The sequence below is a fragment of the Vespa crabro genome, chromosome 2 (assembly GCF_910589235.1).
Source record: "Vespa crabro chromosome 2, iyVesCrab1.2, whole genome shotgun sequence".
NCBI lineage: Eukaryota > Metazoa > Arthropoda > Insecta > Hymenoptera > Vespidae > Vespa > Vespa crabro.
This window is the reverse complement of record NC_060956.1, coordinates 15,019,000-15,038,430: the sequence shown is the minus strand read 5'-3', so window position 1 is coordinate 15,038,430 and position 19,431 is coordinate 15,019,000. Positions and strand designations below refer to the sequence as shown.

Sequence of the window (19,431 nt, the reverse complement as noted above, 5' to 3'; positions counted from 1 at the left end):
CGTTCATTTCGACCAACATTCTTGTTAACCGTTCTAGCTTCAAATTAGTTTAGCTGCGTTTCGAAGATTTTCAGCACAGTCGACCCTTCGAGAAATAACGTTGGGCCGAAGGAGACGTGATGCGACAATTCGATCATTCAAATTGATTTTGTCATTACGATCTTCCTGCCTTTGTTCTTCTTCAATAAGTTCACTATTTATGTGTATATATAATTTTTTTATTAATATTTGCTTTTATAGAATATCTAACATCGTAGGAAATTTATATTTAAACTCTTTAAATCTATTATTAGATTTATTTATTATTTAAATCTATTATTAGAATTATATTTACGTTACGCGAATATTAAGTATTTGCAGTTGCAGTTTGTAATGTCCTTAATTTTGTTCTGTCACGATGTCGATTTCGATAGAATTACGATATGGCCGCGATAAAAGCGATATTTTGAACTTCGTTATATCTTCCTGAGGTCAATGATCTCTACGTTGGGTAATAACACGCTAGGACAATATAGAAAACATTGCCAATATCTTTCTCTTATTACTAACTCCTTAAAGTAAATATCCTAATGGTCTTTTCTATCTAGGGCGAGCTTCTTTTAACTTATGCAGAGTACAGGGTCTGGTTTTAGAGCACAAAGGGTCCACTAACGAGAAATACAACCCTGTTTGCATAAGAATCGGCTATTCTTTATAGGCTTAGGGTTCTCGATGAGTTCTTTGTGATAGGTGCATTCTATCGAATTATTTACCATTTATTTTAAATAATTCAACTCATGAATGTATAAGGAACGAAGCTTTGGAAAAGAGTAATACAATTTATTGTAAGTTCAAATCGATTTATAGATATAGATTATTAGAAAAATTAAAAATATTGTACAATTTTTTTTTATGATTTTTATAAGAAATACTTATATATACATATATGAATCGAAAGTTCAATCTAATTTAACTTTCAATGACTGTAGTATAATTTCATTTGTAGAAACCCAACTCAGTATAATACCCTTCCCAATGGCATCAAAGGCATTAGGATACTTGGATTATCGTTGTTAATCACATTGAATTTACCCCTTCGTATAAGGCTTCACCCATATTATAAAATTTACAACCTATTATACTTGTAAAGCTGGCAATTTTCAACGATATCAACGATAGATATTTTATTTTACGATAGAAACGGAATAGAAGAGGCAATTTCTTCCTAAGACTTACATTTTATCTTATTTCACATTTGGAGTTATTCACAGAAAATAAGAGAAAAAAAGGAACAGAGATCTTCTAAGAACAATAACTTTGAATATCGAAGTTCGACCAAACATCATTTTTCTTTTAATCAAAAAGATTGATAGATAAAAAGATTAATATCATCAGATTAATCTAAACCATTTGTTTTATCGGTATATAAAGAAACAGTATTTCACAAAAATCAACATTTTCTTACGATCAATTAATTTCGTCAGAAATCGAGCAAGTTTCTATGACAATACTGCTGAAAGAAGAAATGGAACGTGGTATAACGATGCGCAATTACGGGTTTGTAGATTCCTTAGTTCGAAGTTGCCGGACCATGAGATGAGACTGGAGACTACCTTTTCTTCGACACATCTAAAGCACAATGGCCTTTGAAGATGAAACTCATTAGTCGCTCCTTCAAATCATCTTATGACTTCTTTTAATATGACGTCATTTTTATATTTTTAATCATAAAAACAAAGTACTTACATTGTTCATCAATCAGACATCGAATAGCTTTTATTAATTTCTTTTTTCTTATTTCTTATTTTTCTTTTTTTAATATTTGTTGTTTGAAAAGGTATATTTCTTCGTCTGTTTGTTACGTATATACGTAAGTCGATCAATCGTCAACAAAATTCATTGTCTTTAAATGTCCATTCCCTTCATCTTATTCACCCTCCCGATAAACATTCGGCAATATTGGTTCAGGCCTGTTATATCAACCTTGTGTCGAGTTAGCTATATCCACGGATTGACACGCTCATAGAGAGGGAGTCTGGATGAAAAGTACAACTTCAACCGCAAGTCACATTGGTGACACGTTGTTGTAAGACTAAGTGGTTGTCAATCAAAACATAAGTCACTAACCAATGTTATGTCAACTGTCAAAAATTAACGAATGTTCGTGTATTTTATAGATAACTATATCTCCATTAAAAAAAAAAAGAAAAAAAACAAAATATTTTTAACAACAACAAACAAAATTCTTGATAAATACATGTAACTACTGAAATCGTTGGCATGAAATATAATTCTAGTTTTTTTTATATATGAGTAAGTACAGATTTGATCGAAGTAGATATAATATAGGAAGTTCTTAAAATAAACGACATGAAACTTTCATAGTGAATTTTTTATCCAAAGCAGATAAATACATACATATGTACATACGTATCGCTGACTCGTTGTTATCGGGCCCAAGAAGTTATAAATCAAGCTTATCCGATCTCAATAGAATTTTGCATATGCAAGCACGATCACTTTTACGATAGAAGAGACGTTAAATTTAAGCGTCCGCCAAGCGTGTCTTAAAGTATGCACGATAAAAAGTTCAACACGAATCCCATCACGCACACATGACATTATCTCGTATTTCTTTTGAGAACAACGGGTCTGCATATGAGATCGTAATACTTATCGCGATCTATTCTGCTCATATAGAGTTTTATTATCTTGAATATTACTCCATAGATAGATAGACCAAGACTATCGTTTATTTTTTCTTTTTTATTTTCTATGAAAATTTAGCCGTCGTGATAGGTTCTATGTAACTTTAAGGTCCTATGTATGTGTTTTATGTATTTTTTAAGTTTTATATCATTTTATCGGCACAAACTTAATTGTTACCTCATATATAGTTTTAAATACTCTTTAACTACATGTTATACTTAATATAATATAATAATAATATGATTTTTTTTTATATTATATAATTTTTGTGTAGGCACAAAGAAAACTATTAATTCTTGGCTTAATTCTTGTTCATACACTTAGGAACTTCAGTTTTGATAAAAAAGGAAGAAAATTTTTCCTATTAATCAGAATCCAAATTTATATTTTATTATAAAGTTTGAATAATAAAGTTTTTTTGTATCTACGCAAAATTAAAATTTTAAAAAGTTGTATGGGAAATATATTTAAATGACAAAGAACAAAGAAAAAATTCATATTAAATTCTTTAATACGATATCGTTACGTTCTAACAATGGCGCAATCCTTTTAAATATATAGAGAACAATGTAGAAAAGCATTTTGCAAAACGCGATAAAAATTGTAAAAGCTTGCGACATTGAAAGCTCCATTTTGCGTAGGCAGAGTTCATCAAACTTTCTAAATTAGCCACAGTCGCGAATGATTTTTTTTTATTCTTTTTAACCGTAACCACGACCACCACCACGAGTCAAGTTGAAGACTTGCGAGGCAGCCGCGCATGCAAAAAAAGCATGAAATAAAAAGCCGCGAAAAAAGAACAAATTATACAGGGCGTCGTGTATAAAGAAAAGTGTTTCTTTACGTAACCAGCCAACCTGTAACGATAATCTGTGTGATACTTGATACCAAAAGTTGAAACAGTTTTGAAAATAACTATTTAAATTGCTATATATCGGTTCTAATTGAAACAGTTATGAGAATTGAAAAAATATTATAACTGTTATAATATATATCTGTTCTCGCTGATATTAGCTTCGGTTTTAGTTTTTTAGAATCAAATATCGGTTCTATATTTTTTTATTTTTTGGAAAAGTCAAATAGGTATTTGCTAAAATCTTTTTGTTAGTCATCAGGGTTTCTCAAGTTCCCCAAATAAAATGTATCCGTATGTAAATAAAGTGGCCGATGACTTCTTTAACAATAAATTTTTTTACTTTTATCTGTGTCAAAAACGGCGACGACAGTATAAATGACTAATTATATAATAACAATTAATAAATTCACATTTTTCGTTCATATTGATTTCATAATAGAATTTCATACGTATTAACAGTTTTACAATATCAATAAGATAATTAATAAAAACCAAAATAAATTCCAAAATAAATTCTGATATAAAAAAATATGTATTATACATATATATTAAGTTATCGAACTCGAATCGATACAGAACCGAAACTAAAACTGATATAAATTAGTATTGATATATCTATAACAGTTATGACATTATTTTGGTTCTCGTAAATGTTTCACCGAAATCAATATGATAATTGTTTTCAATCCCTATTTGATAATCTCATATAAGAATGCTATTTAATGATTTACATATTCGAAATACGAGTATAACAAACGAAATTTTGATCAATTATCAAAATAATCGAAACTGAAGTCAAGAATATTCAAATTTTCATGCGAACATCGACTTAATTCAAAGTTATCGGATTTTTATCCAGTTAATACTAGTATATTCGTTGACCTATTAATTAAATAATAATGTTAAATCATGTTACTTAATACGAAGAAAATTAGAAATGAAGAAAAATTAAAGTTAAGATTTATCGTTAAGCTTTAGACGTTTACTCTGCTAGAACCAAACTGTGATTTACTCCTCAAATAAAACAAAATGAACAAAATATAGAAGAAACAAAAGTGCAGACATTTATTTGAATATTTTCCAATAAATGTAAGAATTATATATAAAATATTGAAAATTCTTATATTAATTATTAGTCAATTTATTATTTAAAAAATATAAATACAAAATAGAAATGTTAAATTCGAATTTGTTCGAATGAAAATCAGGAAAAAAACAATTTTTCTAAATTTCTAAAATCCCTTGATAGAGAAAACGAAGGGGATGTAAATATATCGAGAATGCATGCACGTGAAACCCCGACATGCAGTCCGTGAAATCACTGAAAAATTGCCGTAGCAAGCGTTTAATCCGAGCTTTAGAGGGAATCTAGGGATGAGAAGAAAGGGGAAGGGAATGACGATAAAGGTCCCTGGATCGACATTCTAAAACTCGCGAATGGAATGTTATCATCCATCTCATTCTCTTTCCCTTCTTTGGATCGATGGAAGCCGTTCGATATAGTCTGAAACAGTCATGTGCGATAGCCATAAAATCCTTAACCGTGATCGTACCCTATGCATTGAATCCGTGAATTCAACGGTGCGTAGAGAACTCTAGAGGCGCGATAAATGACTCGAATAAATGTGTTCGTCGTATTTTAAGAAATCTACAAGATAAAAGTTGCTTCAGAGAAAATACCTACTTCTTCTGGCTGGATCAACTAGAAATTTCTTTTTCTGTTTCTCCTAGTCCTTTTAAAGCAATCGATTTTAGTTCGACGGTTCATGATAAGTGCAATAGTTGAAAAATCGAAAAGAAAAAAGATGTCGCCGAAGAGAAAGTACTATTCTTCTATTCGACGAGACGAATGTCGAATAGAATCGATAGAATTCAATGGAGTTAAGTCTTACTTGAATTTACTAACTTTCGGGACTTTGAATGCATAAAGAATTTGCCTTTTGTATGCCTTTGGTCCAAGATTTAATAGGTCTGACTTATAGAGGGATGATACTACTTGTAAGTAAGATGAGACTACAAATCTACAGGGTCGGTAACTTCATAATAAAATTAAATGGCCAATCATGAATGTTACATATACTTTGATAAAAAGTATCTATAATATATACTTTAAATAATCAATTGAATTGTTATCAAATAAATCGAAATTCTCTACAATGAAGAAATTAAAGTAAACAAGTATAGTAATGCATACAAACAAGTATGTATGCAATCGATCTTGGATATTCGAATTTTTATGAAAATTTCTTTACATGTGTGTACTACAAATAATTATCGATATAATTCTTGAAAAAGAACGTCCTTCGACCGCAAAACGCAACATTTCAAAATAAAACTTTCTCATAAGGCAACACTTGGTCCCCTTGCATTAATAACAGCGTATCCCATCAAAGGAAATTGCGCTTATATGGTCGAGTAACGGAGACTCTTCTCTTCATCCCCCCTCTTTCTCTCTTTCTCTCTCTCTCTCTCTCGTTCTCTTTCGTACAAGCAGCACGTAGGACTGTTAAGAACAATAGTATATCATTGTCACGCACTTGGCGTGATCCTTCCCCTTCGGAGACGTAGGAAGATACATCCGACGAAAGGAACATCGGGTAGTGCAATCAAAAATTACAAGGATGAGTAGGAAACAAGTAAAAGAGGAAAAGAGTGAGTGAGTGTGAGTGAAAAAGAGAGAGAGAGAAAGAGAAAGAGAGAGAGAGAGAAAGAGAGAGAAAGAGAGAGAGAGAGAGAGAGAGAAAGAAAGAAAGAAAGAATGAGGAAATTGTCTCTGACACGGTCTCCCTTTTCAAAAGTCGATAAAAGCTATGCTCCCTCTTGGCACGACTCGAGTTAAGAAGAATCTTTCTACCCTCGGTAATACAACTGCGAATTCGCGAGGTCGCTTTGATGTCTCCGTTTTCTTTGCGGAACCATCTACGTTTTCGTCTTTTCTTGCAACATAAGATCGGCCAGCGATCGATATCACAACGCATATATATTCGATATACTTAAAAGCTACAGGGTAAGGGGATATTGTTCTGATAAAATGATCCTTGAAAAAAAAAAGAGTATCGTATTTGAAAAGTTCGAGATATGTATTTACTTAGAGATACTTCGATCTTACGAGGGAAGGGAAATGAAAATCACGAGATTGTGCTGATACATCCGTGAAAAGAGAAAAAAATAATTTTATAAAAAGATTTGTATTTAGAAATACACGTTAATATTTTTACCAAATTAATCGTTGAACTCGAATTCTTTGTAATCGAATCGAATCCAACGATATCGCTTGTATCACAATTCTTTTCTTTTATTCATGATATCTTTTATCTACACGATCGAGGATGTAGCTAGCGAAAAGAGCATGAAGATAAGAGTAGTAAAAAGCGTCACATCTCGCGTTTGAAATGCTACGAGAATTCGAGTTATATGTGTATCGCACCCTTTAGTGTTGTTGCTTCTTTCTTCTTTTTTTTACCCGGGCGTGAAAGAAAAAAAAGGAAAAAGAAGAAAAAAAAAGAGAAAAGCAAGTCAAAAGGAGAAAAAGAGAGAAGAAAATGGAACATGTAAAGGTAAAATAAACGCTCGAAAAACGTGCGAGAGAGCCAGGTGGAAGTTGCTTCGGTCATTGTCGTGTGCACAACTCGTAAGAGAGATTAAAAACTCGTGCACTTTTGAAGCATTTTTTTCTTCGTTGAACAACGACGAAGAGAACGATGGCAAACGATGACAGGCATATCAGTACATTGACAATCTTACCTTTGTAAAATGTTTTAATGACAGAACGTTTTAATACGAGGTCGCAGTAACATTCTCAGAGTTTTTTTTTATAGTCCTTATTCTTTTTCTTTTCATTTTTTTTTCTTTTTTTCATCGCACAAACAGGTAAGATATCCGTTTTCCTTAGACTTTTCTTAAAATGAGTCTATTTCCACGAACAAAAATTTCGTTTTACCTCATGTTTTTTGTCCCCACACTTTTTCTCCCGGGTTCAAGATCATTCTACTTTTTTCTCTCTACGTGCGTCACCTTAGCGACGTACTCACAGCTGTTCGCAATCGATCGCCATTTTTTCAAAGTTTTTTCTATCCCATAAAGCAAAACTAAACTGATTTAATGGCTGCATTTTCTATAACTTTACTTTTCATCATATCATTGATATGTAAATATATTAACGACAGATTTTTCTGGAAGATTTCAAAACAATTAACTTCTTCTGTTTATTTTCATTATTTATTTTCAATATTCGAAATAAATTGCAAGGTAAGTAAATCGTGAGAAGTTTTTTAAGTGCTTCAGCTGTCTTAAGTGAACGAGACTATTTGTGACTTTTGAAAGCTTTTCGCTGGAGAAATCTATGAATAGTAACGATATAGTAAGTGAATAGAAAGGAAAAGTAACTCGTGGTATTACGATCTTGCGTAAAGAGAGAGTAAACATGTGTAGGAGTTCGTTTAGCATTGTAAGAACACATGAAAGAACGAACTACCACCATTGCTGGATCCAAACTGTATGAATTGTTTAACGACAGATATTTCTCCGCTTTCTTGGTCCAAGGAATCTATTCTACTTGCTGTTTCTCAGATAGTCATGTAGGTCTTTTTTTTAGGTATTTTTGTACAGAAAAGAGAGAAAGAGAAAAAGCAAGAGAGAGAGAGAGAGAGAGAGAGAAAGAGAGAGAGAGAGAGAGAGAGAGAGAGAGAGAGAAAGAGAAAAAAAGACTTCTAAGATTTACATATATTATACCTAATATTTCTTTCTGTTTATCGTCTACGTAAGTTTTTTTGCGATGTTTTGCTTATGTTCGATCAATACAAGATTTTTCTACTTATACAATATTATATCTATAGTATCATTATTATTACTGTTATTTTATGTTATTACTAATTATCATTGTTGTTATATATTGGATTAATCAATGAATAATATCGAAATTTTCTCAGTATTTTATATCTAAATAAATAATAATATAATTTACTACTTTATTGAAAATTTCAACATTAATTAATTACCAATCCAATATTATCATTATCATTATTATTATTTTATTAATTTTTTATTATTATTACACTCAAACAGATGGTTATAAAATGAAAATATATCAATTTACTTATTGTATAAATAGATAGATATAACGTTTCTCCATCTCGTCACTAATTTTATCTAATTAACATGTAAATTAATGACTATATTACGAGGTATGAATTGAAAACAAATTAAAACACCATCTTTAGAAAAGATTCGATGAAGGTAACCTACGTTTTCACGGTTAACGTTTATGTGTATATACATTAGGGAGTTTCTCATTGTAAAACTCTCAGCGGGACTCGTGAAACGGAGGTACGACGTTTATTTCGAATTTCTGTAGATCGCACGTAGACCGCAGGGAAACGTGGATTGTGTATTTGCTTCTCTCTCTCTGTTTCTCTCTCTCTCTCTCTCTCTCTCTCTTTCTCTCTTTCTCTATCTGTCTCCTTTGGTTCGTTCCTATCACATTGGCGTGGCGTTTGCTAACTCGTTTCACCAAACCCTCGTCGGTTCTTTCCCCCTTCGTCACGAACGAATTCCATATGTTGAAAATCGTATTTCATATATACCAGAATCAGTAGGGTTCTATATTTTCAAAATACGCTGCGATTCTAATCATGTGTATTTACGTACATACATATAATTTCATGTATGTGTTGCGTACATACATATAATTTCATATATAAAATCATGCGTATATGCTGAAAGAGGAAGAAATCTTTCGGGTAGGATCGTTGCGTTGGATGCGTTCATTTGTTCGAAATTCGATTTCGGTGTGGCACTGTAATTAAATTTCGTGAATGTACGGTTGCGTGAAGACATAGAAATGAATCCGATCCAATGGAAGGTCCATCGAGTCTCGTGTCTCTCTCTCTCTCTCTCTCTCTCTCTCTCTCTCTCTCTCTCTCTCTCTCTCATACACACTCACTCTTTTTTTACTATCTATCTATATATCTTCTATCCCACTGAGTTAATCGAATAATTGGATGATGAAGCACGATGGTAAGAAGCTTTTTCGTATTAAATATTCGATTTTTTATTTTGTTTATCGTTACAATTATGCAACATAATTATTATATACTCTTTTATTACTATTATACTCTTATTCCTTATAATAGCAATGAAAAAGAAAAAAGAAAATGAAAAACATCGTCTATTATACCAACGGTCTTCGACGGTTGAAATAATAGCGTAGTTTCTATGAAAAACGAAGCTCGTTTGCTGGCTGAAATAAAAATCGGATACTTAATACGGCGAGCTTTGATAAATCGAAGTCATGTGCTCGAGACGAGAAAGTCGATTATCTCGAGACAAATGTGTTACCTATGGAAGTGTGTAGGTAGGATATAAAAGGGGAGGGGAATTAATGATGGTCGTCATTTTCCCTTGCCGCACCCTTCAGAAATTCGATGTCGGTGCATGAAAATATAGTACATATATATTTTTTCTCTCTGGTTCTCTTAAATGCATTTTCATGGGGTTAATTAGAGTTACACCTATTGGTTAAATGCTTGAAAATTAACGTCGATATCGAAGGGAAATATTACTCAGTGGTAATGAGAAACGATAGTTTTCAATTATTCGAACCATTAGTGTACTCTAATGATGTCTTCGTCGATATTAATTAGCCTGCAAGTGAAGTTCACGAGCTTCGTATCGTCCAAAGGCATTCGATACAAACATGAAGGAATGGAGGAAAGAGAGATATATTTCGTTTGAGCGAACCACATTCAGGGAATTCTCCCTACCTAGTGGTAAGTCGTGATAGCAGTCGTGACGATGGCACCCTTTAGGGTATATCCATCTTCTCTTTCATCCGAGCGAAAGAAATGGTCGAAGAAGAAGAGGGTGAATTAAGTAGGATCGGAATCGAGAAAGGAAAGGCAAACGGTCAGAAGTCTGACCAAGATCCTGTCTATCTAGAATCAACCATCTCTTGTAGATATAATTATCTGTATCACGTATCTGAATAATGCATTCGTCGAAATAAAAAAAAGAAATCTATTTTTTAGTATCGCAGATTTAAATGCGTCTCAGTATAGTAAAATCATAACACGATTAATTTCCGTGTCCAATTGTAAATTTTAATGCTGAAGGTCGATTGGATGTTCGTTAAATCAAGTTAATAACAATCTCCAAGATATTTCATTTCACGCTTAATCGCTTCTGTAATTTCTTCTTTCTCTCTACTTTTTCTACGTTTCCCCCATGGTTTTTGCATCAAGAAAGAGGATCGTCGGAAGATATTTGTTCAGGATACGGATAAACACATTGCTAAGGCCGATCAATAATCGGTGGCGACTGTGCAAATATTTAGTTTCACATTATGCACCCTCAAGGCCGAAAAACGCGACTCTCTCACGTTACTTAGTATCCGCACACTTACAAACAGAAACATGGACTAAAAGAAAAATTGAAGAGAAGAGAAAAAGACAGAGAGAAACAGAAAGAAAAAAAAATAAAGAAAGGAATAGAGGGAGAGAGTTTAAACACAGTTTACCTGATAAAAAATCGTTGCAAAATCGTAGACGTTATTTACTTATCTTCTTTACGATTGGTAGAGCTTCTTTAATCAAAATAATCTATTGTCTTTTCTATCAGTGGGATAACAATATCTCCCCGAAATTGTCAAATAAAATCACTGTGACTTAAAATACATTAATGTATGATCTTACGTTACGTAATAATGCATATATCATTACTATGACTTTTATCGTTTCTAAATACATTTTCTTCGAAGTAGAACCATCGACATCTGTACTATCGTTGCAAAGTCATCCCGATAAGAAATAATTTATGAACTTAGGTAGCAGGCGTCGTTCTATAACAAATTTAAAAGCCGTTAATTTACGATACTACTAACTTGAAAGATAGTTGGAAAATACTGAAACGGAAGAGAATTAGATAAGGTCGACTAGAGATGGAAGAGGACGTTTGGGTAGACATTTATCTCCATTAGATTACCATTTAATTCATTTTTCTTTTTGATCTAACAGTAAGATTACAAGATTTCGTATATTTTATGTCCTTTTTTTTTCGTAAATACGATGACATTGGTGTAAATTATTTTTCTGAAGTTAATATTTGTTTCTACCTTACAAGTGAATACTCTTTTTAAGATAACTATTAAAAAAAATAATATTTTGTTCTAGAAAAAAATGTGGAGTTCGGTCACAGCAGCTGGCACGGAAAATGGACCTGCACCACCTTCGAGAAGTAAACACAGTGCGGCGTTACTTGCAGGACACGTATATCTCCTTGGAGGTCGAAATGGAAATTTACCACTCAAAGATCTTTGGCGGTATAGTCTCGGTAAATAAATAAATAAAATTTCGTTAAACTTTTATACAAAGTTTAAATATTTCATCAATATTAAAATATGTTCAAAATGGGGAACAAAAGAATAGATAACGTAATAACATTAATCATAAAACGTATTAAAATGAAAATTTATTATTAATATTTAGTAATTTGTATATTAATGTATATTTATTAATAAGACATAGATTCTTTAAAATTATGTTATAAAACGGTATAAATTTCATGAGGTGAGATATTTACAAGAGTTTGAAAAATTCTATAATTATGAAGGGTGCCGATGGGTCGATGTTTCGAAGTACTCTCCGTTACAATACGCGAGCACCGTATCTGACCAACAAACCCCATCTTCTCATTCCATGACGACGAGGGGTGCGCGATGGAATTTGAACGGGGTTCAGTCTGATCAATAATGCGCCATTATTAAAGCCCACGTATATCAAGTAAATCTGCCGCCGATACTCCACAATTACGGCTGTTTCCACGGAGATCAGACATAGGTGAATTAATTGCACCCTCACGCAATAATCAGCGGTCGGTGTTCGTGACATCGAGTTTCTCGTTTCTATGCATCGTATGCGTTATCTGTTCTCTCTTCTCTCAGTCGACATTTAAATTTATTCCATTTCCAGATTTATTCAATTTCTTTGCGTCATTATAATCAACAAGTAGACATATGCATATGTAAATATATATGGAAAAATATACCAATTATATAGTATAATTACAAATACGTCGTATATAAATTTGTTTATTTACATATTTTACTTTTTACTCAAACATATTCAGAAATTTTTCTAACTAATCTACACATTTTGATGACTCCCGTTAAATTCACAGCACGAAAACGTGCTATTCTTTATGAAAGTTATAATCTTTGGAAAGTTCAAAGTTCTGCTAGGCTTGGATAAAGCACGAGCCACCAGTTATCGGACCACCAGAGCTCTAAATGTATTCCCGGCGGGTCCATTCGGTCAATATTGGTAGCTAGATAGAGTATGAGGTTGTATGGACTATACATGGCACGCACACAGTTACACTAAATTTCAAGCTCAGTGGAACGTTGATGCGCTTGACTCTGAAGCAGGTAGTACAAGGAGATTTTATATGGCATGTCCGTTAGATGAGTGTTTCCGTATTTTGTAAGATTTTTCTATTTACGTAAATATTTATCAATACGGAAGCGAGACAAATATTCGACTGCAACGCAAATGAGAGCAAGAGGAAGATAAAAATATGCTGAAGGAGAGGCTCGAGATCAAATGAACACATGAACGCATTCATTGTAATTCTAATATAAAGTTCAATGTAAATCCCGGAAAAAAATTTCAACGTTTCAAATAAATAGAAGAAATGTATTTTCACTTGTTGAGATCTTTTTTTTATACTAAAAATAGTTGCTTAGTAATTTAACTTATTATAATAAAAAACAGTAACTTAGGGAGCTTTCTTTGGAGATCGATTCACAAAATTCTCTTTTGCTTGTGAATATGGATGCAAAGCGAGTTAACGTTTACATCATTACCGAAGTCAATGCGATGTAAGGTTTTGAAGGGAACAAATACTTTTCAGGCGAACGTGGACGAACGAATGACTCTCTGTTAATCAGAAGGGGATTGTTCGACTGCAGGGTTTGGGTGAATATTAAAGCAGCATCAAAAGAATTGGACCATGGCAGTTCGTCTCTCGAGGCCAAGTAATATTAACGGGGTTGCGTCAGGCAACGAACGTTTTTTCCATCCCTTCGCCTAGCACGTTTTAAAAGCATAGCGTTATAGATACACTCGATCGTGTAAAAATATTGTGATAACTCCGAGAACCACGAGAGTGCTTCATCCATGGAACGTTTTTGTTTCACCCTCACCTTTGCAAGGGTAGAAAAGTTGAAAGGGGTTGGTTGGTAGCGACCAATACCAGGGACAAACGTCCCTTGTAACATGGATTTCGATCTAACTATTCACTGTAGTCTCTTCTTTCTCATAGCTGTCGGTTAAATATGTGTGTATGTACGTATGTGTGTGTGTGTGTGTGTTATATATATAGTACGTAGGTATCTAGCTAAGATATATACATATCAAGATGGAAATTATAAAGTATGATGAATCTGCAATCTTAGCACTTTCGCCTTGATTCATCTCAATCTCTTTTTTTGAGAGGAATATCAATCGACCGTGATGTCTTTGATCTGGAGTACGTATTCTTACTTAACTTTGAGCACATACTTTTCTAGAAAATTCAAGGACTTTGAAATCAGATATAAAAGAACAAATTGATTAATTAGAAAATGTCTAATATTTAATTTACAATTGATATTAAAAAGTTCTCAAATCTTTTCTAGTTAGTTCTCAAAAAAAAAGGGAAGAAAGAAAGAAAAAAAAGAGATCGAACATTTTATGATTACACATATATAATTTCATTGGAAAAATAATCAAATTTATTCATCGTTTTAGCATAAAAGGATCATTTTCCAAGTAAGACAAGGTATTGTTCTATAACCAACTAGATACGACACGTGTACGTAATCAATGTCGGGCATCTCTAGTGGCATTCTACGAGAACCGCATACACTTCAGAAAGCACGTTATGGCTCTTACGTAAATTTTCTAGGCTTTGTTCTCGGGCACGTTTCATAAAATAGCTGAGTTTTTCTACTCTTCGATGAAAATGAAAAAAAAAGTCATCGCTGCCAAACTAAACAATACGATGCGGTGCCAAATGTGTCAATCGTGACAAAGACAAGAGTTCTTTTACTCTCTGGCGATTATTAAATTCATCGGATTATAGTGACTTTTTTATTTGGTGACGTAATAAACGAAGAAAGTTCAAACTCGAGATATATTCCTTTCGGTAGTATCTATATATTTTTCTTATTTTTTTATTCTTTAGAATAAGATTTAAATGAAACATATCACTCTAAATATCCGTAAACATTAAGTTTAATGTTTCTTTTCTAAATCTCTTTGGAATCTCTCTTCTATACATTTCGTCATTTTTTCCTTGCTTGTTCATCCCCCTACTTATATATAAAGCCTCGGGACACGAACAACCCTCTCCTTGCAATCTCTCTCATTTTCTCTCTTTCTCCAGTCATATGGGAGTGCTCACTATAGTGAGAATTTATTTCAGAGTACCAGATTGCAAGGGCGGGTAAGGATGTGATTTAAGACCGAAAAAGGATTTAGTTGTGAATTTCAAAGATTTCGAAAAAGAGAAGATTGTTTCTATTCTTCTTGAAACACCAAAAATATTTGCTTTTCTTCTCTCTCTCTCTCTCTCTCTCTCTTTCTCTCTCTCTCTCTCTCTCTCTCTCTTTCTCTCTCTCTCTCTCTCTCTCTCTCTCTCTTTCTCTCTCTCTCTCTCTTCTCTCTCTCTTCTCTCTCTCTTTCATTCTCCCTAGAAATATTTTTTTAATGTCTTTTGGTATTCTTTGTTCTAGAAAATTAGGTCAATGGAATACATACAAAGATATTTAATGTTTTGCGGTGAAAGTAAAAAATTAAAGTTCTTGTCACAAAATAAATATGTACTTTACAGAGCTGGAAAGAAGTCTCACGGAATGACATAAGGGCAAAGTGAATATTCCGGACGTCCATCCTATCCGCACCTTTGACACTTCCATAATCCCTACTATTCGGCTCTTACAATACTCTCTGACATAGTAATAGAATTCTCGTTTTTAGAGTTTATACTGAGAGCAAAGAGAAGAAAGAATATTGTTTCATTGTGTCAATGATCTGGGACAATGGTTTGATGTTCAATTCATTGCTCGCTATATCTCATTCGTTCTCGATACATCTTATTCATTGTGTACGTCACTATTGTCACTCGATCTAATTAATATGCGTGACCGTCTCCGCAAATAGCACGATAGACTCGAAAACACGTGTGAGAGGACGCGTTTCCTTTTATTCTGACCAATTATTCAACCCGCATTCCTTCCGTTCATCTTTTTGCACAGTAACTTTTTAAATATTAAATATTGACATATTTTTCTTTTTTTTTCTATTTGTATTATACATATTTTTTACATTAATATAATTTTGACTTCAAAACGTGTGAATATAAAATGTTGGAAGGAACGGTTAAAACAAACGAATTAACTTTTCGTTTTACTTATTTTATTTTGCAGCTGAAAGCAAGTGGGAAGAATTACATCCTGGGGGAGAAAGGCCGCCGGCTCTTCAAGAACACAGTGCGGTAGCATACAAGGACTGCCTTTACGTATTCGGTGGAGAACTAGGCTTTTCCGCGGGCACGGAAACACCACTTTGGGTTTACAATGTCAAGGTAAAACGTAATCCACGGCATAGTTCGATGTGCTCATATTTGACCATATCAAACTTTCAAGAAAAACGTATCATAAATTCAATGTTACGATAAACAAATTTTTTTTTAATTAAATTAAAAAATTATCTGTGTTAACGAAACGAAAAATGTCATCTTTTCCGAATGCAATTACAGGATCAAACAAAAAAATCTTCGAAGAATTTGAAATAATTTAGAATATATCTATACATGTGTTTAGATGAATTTAGTTTTGCGTATTTAAAAGACGCATTGCGGTATGTGTGCCTCAAAATTTTATTTATTTAATGTTTCTCTTTCTTTTTACTAATGAACTTTTGAAAAAAATTCAAGATAATTTTCCCCTTTATAGTGTGTGATACTCTTGAAAAGTATTTATATAATCTTCTAATAAGTAATTTAAATTGTATTACTAAGAAAAATGATTTTTCTCACTCTAGATTCTCTTTAAATTACGATTATTGAGATATATTCCAAACTTCTTTAAACTTCAGAAATTTAATTACATAAGAATGATTAAAAGCTATTAAGAAAGTTTTTATAATTCCAATTAAGTTAGACAAAATTCCGAAACCTTTCGTATTAAAAGTTTAAAAAACTATGCTTTATCATACTTTTAACCGTGAATTTGAATCATCGATGATTAAATAACTAATCTCGTTGAATTAGATACGAAATTGCATTTGATCGTCGAGTCTGCTTGTATCGAAATCGTTACTAAGATTTAGTCGTGAAGGTCTCGTACGATCCGATTTAACGAGTCTACAGTAGCCTGGAGGAAGCTCTCTCGACAATTTCAACTATCCGAGGGAGGGATCCAGTACCCTTGATCCGGTAAACGAGACGAAGGGTAATATTGAGTAACCACGCTAGAATTGATTGATAATATCACGCCTCAATACATTTTTCTCGCCGATATAGCGTCTTTAAACTTTGTTAATCTTTTTTTTTTCTTTATCAATCAAATAAAATAATAATTTATCATATAGCTATAACTAAAAATATAATATAAATAAAATATAATAAAATCCATAAAATAATATAATAATCAAGTAAAAAATTATTATGAAATACATAATTTTTAATAGAAAAAGAAAATATTATAATGAAACAAATAATATGATAATCAAGTAATTATTATAAAATAATAATTATAATATGTATTTCAAATTATTATGAAATCTATAATCGTCAATAATAAAGAAAAAAAAATTTATAATTTAAAAAATAATTTGTAATCACGTAAAAAATTATTTTGAAATATATAGAGATTATATACGCGTAACAGATTGATAACGAACATCGTATAATCGGATAAATCTAATCGCTTAGTAAAGTTCTTAAGAGACACGATACGAATTCTCGTTGCCCGTTTCACGTTCTTATTGTTCTCCCTACGGAGTCCTTGACACTCGCACGAAGGGAGCGAACAGAACGTTCTATCTGTCAGAAACTATGTGTATACTAGGAAAGTCGAACCAAACCATCGTTGGCCCAATATGGAGGTCTTGATAGTGCGTCTTCGTTCACCCTGTCTCCCTATCTCTCTTTCTCTCTCTCCCTCTCTTTCTCTCTTTCTTTCTCTCTCTCTCTCTCTCTCTCTCTCTCTCTCTCTCTCTCTCTCTCTCTTTTTGTTGTTTCCATCGCAGTCGAATTCACGTCTAGTCCCTTGAAAAGAGAAATATGCTTTTGGGGTGGTTCGCTTTCGTGTAAAACTCGTTGTACTCAATGACGTTCCTATTGATTTAGCGGTTTCTCAAGGGTGCGCGACACTTCCCCCTTTTCTCCTCTTCTCCTATATTTTTTCGTGCATCATCATCATCCCTCTTTTCGTTCGTTCATTCGTTCATCGAACAACCCTCGTTCCTCTTTCCTCCTCTCTTTCGCAACGAGCAAGGATCGTTAAGAAGAGTTTTCTCTGCTGGTATATATAGACGAGACTCAACCGTGCGAATCGTTGTTATCAAGGGAAATGGAAAAAATAAAGAGAGAAGAAGGGAGAATGAAAGAAAAAAGAGAGAGAGAAAGAGAGACGGTGTAAAACCAAAGCTTTTGTTTTTATGATGGGATTGAAAAATAAAATAACGCGAGTATGATCGGCTTTCTAATAATTATTATATTGGAAAATACTTGACAGATATATTGTGATGTCAAGCAAGTGTCAAAAATATTTCAGTGAGAATATAACAATGACTGTTAAGTATCCTTAGGATATTTATGAGATATTTAGGGATTTATATAATATAGATAGAGAAAATATTTGGGAAAACGTCTAGCATTTTTCCCAATGTCACATTGTTGACGTTTTCTGATGTATTACGTAATAGTCCGCATAACTTAAAGGCCGATATGCAAATATCCACATTCTTTGCGTATTTGATATCTACGTTGAAGTGATTGCATTATGTGCGCATATCGGTGAGGGAATATTATCGTCATTATTGATAGAAGCATTTCAAATGAAAGATAGCATGATGAAGAGGAGACTATCAAAATGATCATCATCGACTTGGTTAATCATTGAGATACATTGTCACTTAGATGGATTTTAATTTTTCGCAAACTACTTTCGTAATAAGAGCTTTTTATAAACAAGAAGTAATAACATGCAGCATCTCGAAGCATCCCTATCAAGAAGAAAAGTTATTTGTCACTGTCAGGACCAACATAGTCTGGCTTATCATCATTTCTAAATCCTTCTTTTAACGTTGCAGAATTCCTAGTGAATAGAAAACACATCGATATATTATGAGTAATCGATCACCCCAAGAAGAGTAACGTCAGGTTCAAATGAGTAGTCCTGACGGGCGTTGACGTAGCATACAAACGAACAGAGATGTCAGATGGTAGTGACATTTTCAGCCTTTAAAAAGCTCGACACGTCGTTCAAGTTGTCGCGAAAAGCCACAAATTTTCTAAGAAAGTTTGAAAAACTTATGAAAGATAACGGACGAGAGCACCTTTTTTTATTCTTATTAAACTTATTATTGGTTAGCTTGATTTACATGAAACCGAAGAGCGTATCGATCCGACTAATAGCTTTCAATCATGTCTAGAATGAACGTGATTCAATGCGAGGTAATCGGATTCTTTGATTACTCTTTTTATTACTGGTTAAATACTATTATAATTTAGATACGAACGATCGTAAATCTTAGATCAATTTGATTTTTCATTGCATATGTAAAGTATATATACATAAACATATATACATAAATTCGAATATAGATATGATTTCATTCAAAAACACC

General features: G+C 32.8%; 1 protein-coding gene across 10 annotated transcripts in view; it reads left to right on the top strand.

Annotated features, from left to right (window-relative positions):
- Positions 1 to 19,431, top strand: part of LOC124422013 (host cell factor 2-like) — a 37,341-nt gene that overhangs the window by 6,816 nt on the left and 11,094 nt on the right. For 4 of the 10 annotated variants that reach the window (XM_046957879.1, XM_046957874.1, XM_046957877.1 and 1 more), the window contains 2 exons: positions 11,710 to 11,869; positions 16,005 to 16,162. In XM_046957879.1, coding sequence (XP_046813835.1) covers positions 11,716 to 11,869; positions 16,005 to 16,162 — 312 coding nt within the window. In that variant the 5' untranslated portion in view covers positions 11,710 to 11,715. Of the gene's footprint in view, positions 1 to 2,440; positions 2,443 to 11,024; positions 11,496 to 11,531; positions 11,553 to 11,709; positions 11,870 to 12,148; positions 13,572 to 16,004; positions 16,163 to 19,431 lie in introns of those variants that run through there. The other 6 variants (XM_046957883.1, XM_046957880.1, XM_046957873.1 and 3 more) reach the window with 6 other exon arrangements.